The following is an 11,935-nucleotide window of genomic DNA, read 5'->3' on the forward strand; positions in this document are numbered from 1 at the left end:
ATTCACTTGCCCACGGGAGAGGGTGAGTAGCCAAATACATTATTTTCGACAACTGTCTTAGTGAGGTGGGAATCATTCTGGGGCCATACACAAAGCAGAGTGACTCTGAGCTTGAAATGAGGCATCATGCAACCATATTCATTTCACTTCTTGGTGAGCACTACTTTTCGTGTTTAGAAATAGTTCTCGGCTTTGGTGTGCATGACATTTAAGAAGTGCAAATATGATCCTCCATAGACTATTGAGAAATAATAGACTTAACGGGAATTTTTAATGAAAATACATCAGCAACTCGATAACCTAGAGGGTTATGTACACTTCAGTTTAATTTTCCCCAAAAGTGAGATATTGAATTTGCCACCAGAGGGAGCTTATAAAGTCCCAAGAAAGTAATCGACTACGAGATATCGATGGAATAAAATGCCATTGAAATTTTATATAAGGCCTCTACTATTGACAGGCAAAATAATAACATGAAACCAAGTTATAAACTCGTCTCAGCCAGAGAACAAAAACAACAGCAAAATATAGAATGCTGTCTTGTTTGATGGAGGGATTCTCATCCCAGTGTTTGTGTTGCTGGCATTTTTCCTTTTGTAAATAGACTCCGGGAAAAAGAATGAATGAGTACATGTACAGAAATACAAAAGAAGCCCTCAGATTAGCACGACCGTAAAGACGACCTAGATCGCTAATTAAATGCAAACCATTGGAGAGGTGAGCCCATTTGTTGCCATCGTTCAAATGCGGTAGAGTCATCCTCATTATATGCTTTGTGAGAGGATATTGTCCTAGATTCTGAATAATGATGATGATTCTCATGCCTGAATAATAAGAGCGGAATTGTAATTATGACAAGGGCTGAATCATGGCAAGGATGAGTTTGAGTCTTCCAAAGTGTTGGAGAGGCATTTCCAGTAACTTGAATTCTACACTTCTATTTTTCCTTCCTCTTCTTCTGTAAATTATTTTGCGTCTACCTCCCTACTAGACTGTGAGCTTCTTGGGGGCGGGGTTATGTTCCCCACATAGTAGCTGCTCAATAAACACTATGGATTGATGAATTAATCTAGAGTACAATTATGTTGAATTGTGCTGCGGTACTGAACCATTCAGAGGCACTGGAATAAAGTAGTCAAGATCTAGGTGGTGGGAATTCTTTCTGAGCTTGGAAGTTCCCTGCAACCTGCAGAATGTCCTTAAGACATTTCATTCAGTCAGTCAGTCGTATTTATTGAGCGCTTACTGTGTGCAGAGCACTGTACTAAGTGCTTGGACAGTACAGTTCGGCACCCAGTGATGAACAGTCAGCACATAATTCAGTACTATCCAAATACCTAGCCCAGGGCACTGCACTTAGAAGGCACTCCATAAGCGCTACTCCGACTCTGTCTACATAATGAGCGGTCCACCTTCTGAAACGTGTAAGGATGACGCTGCTGTTCTTAGCGGTGGATTTGCTCTACAGGGCCTCCGCACATCCAGAACTCTGAATTTTAAGTCACGAGGAGCCCACGGTTAGAGTTCGGAAAGGCAAGAAAGTGAAAAGAACCTGCCCTTCTATAAACATCATGAGTCTCAGCAGCCACTGGCTATTTTCTAAGTCTTACGCCTGGGACTTTATTTGTTCTCTCGAATGACTAAGCAACATTATGAGAAACGGCATCCAAAATTCTAATTAACAACAATAAAATTCCTAATTGATTTTTAAAAAGCCAAACAAAGCCTCCCGATATTGATGGAGTCTCTTTTATTCTGATTACTCGGCACTCTGTTACTGAAAGAATAGTCCCTCGGTTCTTCTGAAAATCAAGATAGAGCAGTCTGGGGAGATGAGACGTTCCTACCTTATCCTTAGCCCGTTGGAATAACCTTGACAGGAAAGATTTGTATCTCCAGTCCACATCGTATTTTTAAATCACAGAATTCCACAGATTCGCTTGTTGATTGATTCTCGGGTTTTTCTTTAGTCTCTGCTCAAGTTTCCAACTGAAATCGCCATCGATATCCATTTCGACACTGACTTTGGGACATTAATCAGGTCCTAAAACTCTTTCCATATAGACCACGCAGTGGACATCGAAAGCCAATTGCTTCGGGCCATTGCTTCACATGAGTCACCCAAGAATAAAGAGAATCTTAGCCAATCGTTATTCCAGTCGTTCATTTAAAAAGAGGACATTTCATCACTCAGATACCCAGAGAAAGAACGCATGCATACCTCTAACTCCTCGGTACATTTTCTTTCGATAACAAGCCGCAATGATGGTCTGGTATCTATCTTATTCGTATATCACAGAAAAGATACTACAAAAATGTCCATTTTAAATTTATACAAAATGTGCACATATATAAATACATATCTATATGTGAATATAAATCTTAAGGAAGCTAATAACAATACTAAGTCTATTTGCTTCAGAAGCCCCCCAGGATTGACAGATACCATTCCTTCCATTTTTGTTGTGGTCACTGTTGGTTTTTTTTTAACCCGAAGAGTAACAAAGCTTGCCATTCTATTCCTTCTTAATGCTAAATGCTGAAGTTCAGCTGCAGCTTCGGGGTCTATAACAGAATCCGGAGACCTGAAATCCTTAAAATAATTGTACAGTTATTCCCAGCTTACCTAGTATTTCCTAGAAATGAAAACCTCTGTGTCCTGCTGGTTTCACCCTAATCTCCTGAGACTATTCAATTAAACCCTGTAAAAAACAGTTCTTTAAAGCTGGGGTCCATGCAAAATGGTCATGAATTATTGCAACCAGTTGGTGTGATAACTGCCGTTAAAAATTCCCGATATTTTATATAACTCAATTTCTATCTTGTAGGAGATTTCAGGTGATGCCACCAGAAGCTTAGAATTCTGAGGAAATTAAGTTTGGTTTGAAATTTGACTCATTAACTACGTCACCTATATAAACAGCGTGACAGCAATATTAGATCCGAGTTCATAGCAGGGAATTGTTCACGTGTATGGTTGTTTAAATTTTTGCTTATGGACTCATTCTTACAGGTTCCAGAATAATTCAACTATAGATCAATACCGTTTTGATCGCCTACCCCCTTTCCTTCCCTTGGCAAAAGTGACAAAGAGCCATTTACAATTACCCCATATCTGTCCAGCTGTCCACTAAAGGAAATTCTTATTGCATGCCTTAAATGCACAGTCTTTCATAAGGAAAAGAGAATGAACAGGTTCAGCATCAAGGAAGTAGAATCATCAACCAGAAATGCACGATAGAACATCTTATTGCTTTAATAAAATGGGAAATTATCCACTGCCAAAAAAGAAAAAGCACCAAATATGGGGAGGGAAGTAATATCCATGCAATGGGGAGAGTTCATTGAGAATATGGGAAGTCCCTTCCCGCTCTCTGAATACTATTCAGATACAGAGTGGAGAAGGCATCTCAAACAGCATCTTAGAAGACTGTGAGGGATGAGGGAGAGCTGGAGAAATGATGAGCTTTCTTCTCTCCGGGGTTTTAGTCAATCCCTGGTAGCGAGTTAGGATTTAGTTTGCTCCGATCACTCTTCCAGGCATCCAGGGAAAGCATTCGATTTCCTTGGTGCTGAAGATCCTCACCCCCTTTTCTGGCCTTAGGAATCACTAAATGGGTTCCCAGTGGCCCGAAGTGAGCCTTTTCGAGTACCCGGCCTACCACCCAGAAGTGACTAATGCTCTGGAAAACCTGCCTTTTTAAGCCAAATAGGTACCCTGCTTCGTTCCCCCCAAGGTATCATCCTGACCTAATCAGATCATCGTTCTATATGCATCCGAAATAACCAAGGTGCCAATTGACAGTATGACGGATATCAAGTTGCTTCACCGAAACAAATTGGGTTTTGTTTGTTGTTGTTGTTGGGTTTTGGGGGGTTTTTTTGGTTATTTAGCTGCTGACCAAGCTTTGGAAAGAGTTTCCCACATTCTGGCTGCTGGCCGATAGCACGCTTGGCGAATCAAGCTAGCCCCCAGACCAACCGATTTGAAAGAATAGCATCCATGAACCTGAGTTTCTGCTGTCCTTAAATACTGCAGCCATCCAATTCCATCAACCGATCTTCCCACGTTGAGTTCGGTTGTTTGAAAACATGATACTGAAACTGTGAAGGCTTTCCAGTACTCTTGTTTTTAACAGAGAAAAGATGGGAGTATCTCTCCCCTTCCTTCACGCCAGGAACCAAAGAGTGGAGAATGACAGTTCATAGGCATAGTCCCCTGCCCACCTAGGTTTGGACATAAAACAAATTCTAGTCCTCCTCTTCTCCTCCACTTCTTTTCTCTCTTCTTATATTTAAAGCTCACGCAAACCTTAACCAGACAGATAAGGAAGGAAGGGTAGATCTCTGAGGAAAAACCTGCCACCGTTGAGTTTTCAAAGGTTACCTTGCTGAATGGCACTGGGGGCAAGCAATGAAAACTGCCTTACCCCTCCCCAAACTACCTGAGGCCTCGCCCCAAAGCAAACAAAAGTACAAACGGCATTCCCGCGATCGTCTCTTCGTGCTGACTGCATGCAGGGAGAACTAGGTGGGGCTGTCTAAATATTCACGTTTTAATAGATGGCACCTTTGCTCATCCATTGGTTTCTTCTCATTTTTGCATTTTGCCAAAGAAAAGAGAAAATGGATGTGTCACCGGTTCAGAAGAGTCTACTATAGAGTACAAAATAACAATTCTTAAAACAGCAGAAGCCAGGTCTGCACCACTGAATCTAATGCTCAGTGGCAACCGCTATATCAGAGCTGAAAATCAAGAACAGGAATATACAGTATGGACAGCACAGTAGAGAACACTTGTTTGCTTCGGCATTCGGTACCCCTTAGGAAATATAACATTGGTTCTAAAAAATAAATAAATAAATGTGGCTGATTATAGCTACTGCCCTTTCGGCACTGCACATCACCTATTACTTTCGTGGTCTTCTACCCGGATAAAGTGAACCTACACTAGGTTGAATACAACGAAACAGATAATACATTGAAACCTGGTTGTGAAAGTTAGAACAACAGCGCTTAGAACAGTGCTTGGCACATAGTAAGCGCTTAATAAATGCCATTATTATTATTAACAACCGAAACGAGCCAGGTCACTTCCTGTAACTGTTCTCTTTCTGCATCAGCTTTAGTGCAGGGAGGCGATTTCAGCACCAGCTGGGGAACGAACAGTAGCCCAAGTTGCGTCGGTAGCTGAAGCGGGACTTGGGGAAGCCCAAATCTGCCAACACACCCGGTTATTCCGGGATGGGGGTGGGAGTGGGGGAAATCATTCATGAGTTGGCTTATTTATTTGTTTTAATTTCTGGCGCCTGACCAGCAGAGGACATTTCCCGAAGTAAATGAATCAACCCAAGAAATACTGAAATACTGAGGCCTGGAGGGGGAGAACTGTGAGTTAAGGGGCGAAGGGGGATGGGAAAAGAGAGGGAGGGAAGCCCAGGGATTTCAGAAAATTCGCCTCCTCTCTTGGTCTCGGTCAGAGAGAGGCATGCTAGCTCGTGGACCAGGCTCTTCGCTTTGGTCCCAAGTGTTCAGCTGATGTCCCTGGGTCGGTCTTCTCCGGGAGAGTATACCTCTTCATCATCTTGATGCCTGACGTACATGGTTGGTTTTGTTTTGCTTTGCTTTTTTTCCCAAGTATGCCAAAGCCGGAGAGGGAGGGAGGGATCCCGATGGGGGTAATAAAAGGAACAGAGCAGGGAGGGCGAGAGGGAGGGAGGTAACTGACCTCTAACCTGACAGCTATTTACATCAGTCACCCCAGGCTCCTCATCTTCCCTCAGCCCCCACCCCTCTCTTCCTCCCCGTCCTCGACGGTTCTATATTTGGTTGCGTTGTGCGGTTTCTTCTCCATTTAGGGAAACATACAAAAAGACGCATCCTTTCCGGAGAGTGAGAAACGCGATGCGGTTGGTCATGCGCTGGGATTGTTTCTTAGGAGTCTTATCATCATCATCACCCCGATGATTACTGTTAGATTATCCTCATCTTCATCGCCTTCCTCTTCCGAGACCCTCACCGCCCCAGTATTTACAAACACCACACAGTGCCTCGGTGGGAGAGGAGCCGGGGAAGGAGCCGGGAGGGAGGAGGGGAGGAGAAAGGGAGAGGAGGAGAAAGGGAGAGGAGGAGAAAGGGAGAGAAAGTCTCTGGGCAATCAGGACAACACCACCGTTTGCAAGAGCCCTTGGCCGGCTAGGTCCAAACAGGAGGATGCAGCGGCGGGGGCAGTTGCGGGAACAGGACGAGGCCCGGGATGCTGAATGCCAGAGGAGGAGGAGGAGGAGGAGGAGGAGGACTGGGAGGAGGCGCAGAAACCAGAGTCCTGGGGTGGTTTTTCCAGCCGGCTTTCTTTTCCAGCCTGGGAGACCGAACCAGGAGCCCTTAGGCCGCCCCCGTTGCTGCTGCTGCTACTGCTGCTGTTGCAATGATCCCGTTCGTATTCCTCCTGCGCCCTCTGCATCTTCCGCTTCTTCATCCTCCGCTTGTGGAGGTGGAAGGTGGAGAGCGACAGGACGAGGAGGCAGAAGATGAGGGTGACCAGGACGATGAGGACCAGCGTGGAGGAGAAGGACTGGAAGAGCTGCTGTCCTACTTGGGTGATGCAGGTCCCGCCACCGCCACCGTGGTCTTCTCCTCCTCCTCCTCCTCCTTCTCCTCCTCGGCCGCCGCTGCTGCTGTCGCTCGGGCCTCCGGCCCCGGAGCTGGCGTTGGGGCTGGGGGAGACCAAGGTCCGGTTGAAGAGACAAGGCGGCAGAGATAGCCTCAGCTCCTTGAACACCTTGGCACTCATTGAGGCTGGGCGAGTGGCTGGGGAGCTGAGTCTCTTCTCCTCCGCCTGGGCAGATCGCTTCCAAACAACCAAGGAGGGAGAGGAGGGGAGAGGGAAAAAATACTCTCCTGCACACTGGCTGTGTGTGTGAGTGTGTATGCGTGCGTGTGCTTGAGCTGGGGCTGGGGGAGGGTGGCAGATCCTCGCCAGGAATGCTGCTTCAGATGGTCTTCGGATGCACCAGGCTGCAAAGAGAGCCAGATGAGTTAGTGCCCAGGTCCAGGGCACCAGGCTGGGGGAGGGGAGAGGGGACAGAGACAGAGAGTGGGGAGGGAATGAGAGGGATTGGGGATGGAGGGCAATCAAGTAGCTGCTGCTTTCTGAGCCCGGCCGGCCCCCCTCCCCCTGGCTCGCCCCCTCCGCAGGCTGGCTCACCCTCCCGCCGCTCAGAGGGGCTCCTCCTCCTCCTCTCCTTCTCCAGCCTCGGTGGCACCCAAAGCCCCGCACCCCTCAGCCTGCGGCTCCTGCTGCCTCCTTCCTCTCCGGGCGACCCCCGGAGAGTGGATGGGGGGCGGGTCTGGGGCCTGGGGGTCCGCTGGGGTTTCAGTCAGCAGAGAAGGCAGCCTCCGCCAGCCGGGACCAACTTTCTCACTGGGGCAGCCGAGAGGGCAGAGACGGCGACAGGAGCAGAGACAGAGACAGAGGGAGACACGGGGACTAAGGCAGAGAGCGGAGCAGAGACGGGGAGAGGAGCAGAGACGGAGGCAGAGGGAGGGACAGGGGCAGAGGCAGAAACAGGGGCAGGAGCAGAGACAGAAGCAGAGTCAGGGGCAGAGACAGGGATGGGGACAGAGGGAGACACAGGGACAGAGGCAGAGAGCGGAGCAGAGACAGGGACAGGAGCAGAGACAGAGGCAGTGGGAGGGACAGGGACAGAGGCAGAAACAGGGGCAGGAGCAGAGACAGAAGCAGAGTCAGGGGCAGAGACAGGGATAGGGACAGAGGGAGACACAGGGACAGGAGCAGAGACAGAGACAGAAGCAGAGTCAGGGGCAGAGACAGGGATAGGGACAGAGGGAGACACAGGGACAGGAGCAGAGACAGAGGCAGAGGGAGGGACAGGGACAGAGGCAGAAACAGGGGCAGGAGCAGAGACAGAAGCCGAGTCAGGGGCAGAGACAGGGATAGGGACAGAGGGAGACACAGGGACAGAGGCAGAGAGCGGAGCAGAGACAGGGACAGGAGCAGAGGCAGAGGGAGGGACAGGGACAGAGGCAGAAGCAGAGTCAGGGACAGAGACAGGGATAGGGACAGAGGGAGACACAGAGGCAGAGAGCGGAGCAGAGACAGGGACAGGAGCAGAGACGGAGGCAGAGGGAAACACAGGGACAGAGGCAGAGACGGAGGCAGAAACAGGGACAGGGGCAGAGACAGAAGCAGAGTCAGGGACAGAGACAGAAGCAGAGTCAGGGACAGAGACAGGGATAGAGACAGTGACAGAGGGAGACACAGGGACAGAGGCAGAGAGTGGAGCAGAGACAGGGACAGGGATAGAGGCAGAGACGGAGGCAGAGGGAGGGACAAGGGCAGAGACAGAGATAGAGGCAGTGGCAGAGGGAGACACAGGGACAGAGGCAGAGAGCGGAGCAGAGACGGGGACAGGAGCAGAGACGGAGGCCGAGTCGGGGATAGAGGCAGGAGCAGAGGCAGAGGAGGAGACAGAAGCAGAGGCGGTGGCAGAGATAGGGACAGATGCAGGAGCGGAGACAGAGAATGGGACCGAGGCAGGAGCGGAGATAGGGACAGAGGCAAAGGAGGAGACAGTGGCAGAGACAGGGACAGATGCAGGGGCAGAGCCAGAGAATGGAACAGAGACAGGGGCAGCGACAGAAGCCGAGAATGGGACAGAGGCAAAGGAGGAGACAGCGGCAGAGACAGGGACAGAGGCAGGAGCAGAGACAGAGAATGGAACAGAGACAGAGGCAGCGACAGAAGCAGGAGCAGAGATAGAGGAAGAGACGGGGACGGAGGCAGAGACAGGGACAGAGATAGGGGCAGGAGCAGAGGCGGGAGTAGAGAGAGGGACAGAAGCAGAGTCAGGGGCGGAGGCAGGGTCAGAGATAGAGGCAGGAGCAGAGACAGAGACAGAGAGACGGGGGCCGAGAGAAGGGCGGAGGCAGGGAGCGAGGCAGGGGCAGAAGAAGTAGCAGAGGCAGGAGCAGAGGCAGGCGTGGGGGCAGGGGCAGGGGCAGGGGCAGGGGCAGGGGCCCGGACAGGGGCAGAAGCAGAGGCAGGGCGGGATAGAGACGAGGAAAGAGGCCGCGCTAGAGACGGGACCAGGACTGGGCTCAGGGGCAGAGGCAGGGCAGAGGCGAAGGCCGGGTCCTAGCCGTCCGGCCGACCCGGCCTGCCCCTCTCCCCGGGCCCCGGGGACTCGGGCTCCTCCGGCTCCTCCCGCCGGCCCCGCCGGCCCCGGCTCCACACCGTCCGTGGCCCCTGCGGGGCCGCCCGCCTCCCCTTGCCCAGCCCCCTCCCTCCCTTCCCAGCCCCCTCCGTCCATCCTCGGACGCCGGGGGTCCCTCCGGGGGTCCCCCCGGGGGTCCCTCCGCTTCCTCCGGCCAGTGGGCAGCGGGGGGCGGATCGCCCAGCTCCGGCCCCCCGCCCCGGCCCCCGGAGGGGCAAAGCCCCAGCCCACGTGCATCGGGGACCCCCGGGACCCCCCGGAGCCCCCCGGAGCCCCCGGGCCTGGCGGGGCGGGGGTCCGGGCGGGGGTCCGGGCGGGGGTCCGGCCGCTCCTTGGCCGCGCCCCTTACCTGGGCCGGGGGCTGCAGGGGAGGCTGCAGCAAGCGCCGAGCGGAGCGGAGCGGGGCGGAGCGGGGCGGAGCGGGGCGGAGCGGAGGAGCCGCGGGGAGGGGGGAGCCGGAGCCGGGAGCAGGGGGACGGGGCAGCGGGAGGGGGGGGGGCGAGGGGGAGGAGGGGCGGGGGGAGGAGCGGGGGAGCCGCCACCGCCGCCTTCGCCGCCTTCGGGAGCCGGCCTCCAGCCTATGGGCGGCCGGGCCGGTGACGTCAGCCCCCCGCCCCCCGAACCCCAACTGTCGGCATCGGGAGGCAGAGACCCCCACCCCCCACCCCGTTTCCCAGCCCTTTTCCGTTTCCCAGCCCCGAGCCGAGCCCCCCTCCCTCCCTCCCTCCCTCCCGGCCCTTGGTCCCAGGTCCTGCCCAGGGCAGCGGGACTTCCAGCCTCGACGCCCGCCCCGGCTCCGCTCCCGGGGGCGACGCCCAACCCCTTTCTCAGCCTCCTACCCCGCCCAGGCCTGCCCCTCCACAGTCTCCCCCTCTCCAGCCTCCTACCCCTCCACCCTCTCTCCCTCCCTCCATGGTTCTCCCCCTCCACAGTCTTCCCCCCCCCCAGCTTCCCCCTCCACAGTTTTCCCTTTCACAAGCTCCCCGTCCACAGCCTCCCACCCTTCTAACCTCTCCTCTTCCATGCCTTTCCCCCTCCACAGCTTCCCCTTCACAACCTCCCTGTCCACAGCCTCCCACCCCTCTAACCTCTCCTCTTCCATGCCTTTCCCCCTCCACAGCTTCCCCTTCACAACCTCCCTGTCCACAGCCTCCCACCCCTCCGCCCTCTCCTCTTCCATGCCTTTCCCCCTCCACAGTCATCCCCTTCACAACCTCCCTCTCCACAGCTTCCCCTTCACAAGCTCCCCGTCCACAGCCTCCCACCCCTCCGCCCTCTCCTCTTCCATGCCTTTCCCCCTCCATAGTCATCCCCTTCACAACCTCCCCGTCCCCAGGTTCCCCCTCCACAGTCTTTCCCTTCACAACGTCCCCATCCACAGCTTCCCCCTCCACAGTCTTCCCCTTCACAACCTCCCCGTCCACAGCTTCCCCCTCCACAGCTTCCCCTTCACAACCTCCCTGTCCACAGCCTCCCACCCCTCTAACCTCTCCTCTTCCATGCCTTTCCCCCTCCACAGTCATCCCCTTCACAACCTCCCTCTCCACAGCTTCCCCTTCACAAGCTCCCCGTCCACAGCCTCCCACCCCTCCGCCCTCTCCTCTTCCATGCCTTTCCCCCTCCATAGTCATCCCCTTCACAACCTCCCCGTCCCCAGGTTCCCCCTCCACAGTCTTTCCCTTCACAACGTCCCCATCCACAGCTTCCCCCTCCACAGTCTTCCCCTTCACAACCTCCCCGTCCACAGCTTCCCCCTCCACAGCCTCCTATCCCTTCACCCTCTCCTCTTCCATGCCTTTCCCCCTCCACAGTCTTTCCCTTCACAACGTCCCCATCCACAGCTTCCCCCTCCACAGTCTTCCCCTTCACAACCTCCCCGTCCACAGCTTCCCCCTCCACAGCCTCCTATCCCTTCACCCTCTCCTCTTCCATGCCTTTCCCCCTCCACAGTCTTCCCCTTCACAACCTTCCCGTCCACAGCTTCCCCCTCCACCCTCTCCTCTTCCATGCCTTTCCCCCTCCACAGTCTTCCCCTTCACAAGCTCCCTGTCCACAGCTTCCCCCTCCGCCCTCTCCTCTTCCATGCCTTTCCCCCTCCACAGTCTTACCCTTCACGACCTCCCCATCCACAGCCTCTTCCACCTCCTCAGCCTTCCCCTCCAAAGCTTCTTCCCACCCCCCAACCTCCCCCATCCATGACTTCCCCCTTCACAACCTCCCCCTTCTTGGCCACTCCTGTCACAGCATCCCCCATAGTGTCACTGTAGGCACAACCGCCAACTCAACCTTGGGTCACCCCTCGGCAACCACGTCCACACCTCCCCCTTTCCATTGAGATAATATGGGGGAGAAAGATTCCCCCACCCCCACCCCCCTTCCCACTGGGACCCTCCAGCTCTCCTCCCTCCACGGCAGGGTCTTGGTGGAGATTCCCAAATGCAGAAACACAAATCTGAAACTGCCGTTAGCCCGTCGAAAAGGGTCACCCAGAACAGGTACTGTCCAACTGTCCCACTCATCTATTCTGAATGTTGATAGCATCTCACTTCTCCAGCTCTCTGTACACCCTACCTCCTTCTGAAGGCCCACTGAGTTACCACTCCTCTTCCCACACATTTTGTCCTTACTTTATAGGCAGGGAACATGTCCACCGACTCTATTATGTTGTACTCTCCCAAGCGCTTAGTACAGTGCTCTGC

General features: G+C 53.6%; 1 protein-coding gene across 2 annotated transcripts; it reads right to left on the reverse strand.

Annotated features, from left to right (window-relative positions):
- Window positions 1-255: 255 nt before the first annotated feature.
- Window positions 256-9,629, reverse strand: C20H11orf87 (chromosome 20 C11orf87 homolog). 2 transcript variants are annotated; one of them, XM_038761711.1, is made up of 2 exons: window positions 9,586-9,629; window positions 256-7,017 (listed from the first exon to the last, which is right to left on the reverse strand). In XM_038761711.1, exon 2 carries the CDS (start codon window positions 6,791-6,793, stop codon window positions 6,158-6,160), a length of 636 nt encoding a protein of 211 aa, XP_038617639.1. In that variant the 5' UTR covers window positions 6,794-7,017; window positions 9,586-9,629; the 3' UTR covers window positions 256-6,157. The 2 variants fall into 2 exon arrangements, with proteins under 2 accessions (XP_038617639.1, XP_038617640.1); XM_038761712.1 differs by lacking the exon at window positions 9,586-9,629 and adding an exon at window positions 7,208-7,498.
- Window positions 9,630-11,935: the final 2,306 nt, after the last annotated feature.

Source organism: Tachyglossus aculeatus, chromosome 20 (genome assembly GCF_015852505.1).
Source record: "Tachyglossus aculeatus isolate mTacAcu1 chromosome 20, mTacAcu1.pri, whole genome shotgun sequence".
Taxonomy (NCBI): domain Eukaryota; kingdom Metazoa; phylum Chordata; class Mammalia; order Monotremata; family Tachyglossidae; genus Tachyglossus; species Tachyglossus aculeatus.

Coding starts and splice junctions, on each gene's coding strand:
- C20H11orf87 (XM_038761711.1), bottom strand. CDS start 6,793: ATGAGTGCCAAGGTGTTCAAGGAGCTGAGGCTATCTCTGCCGCCTTGT.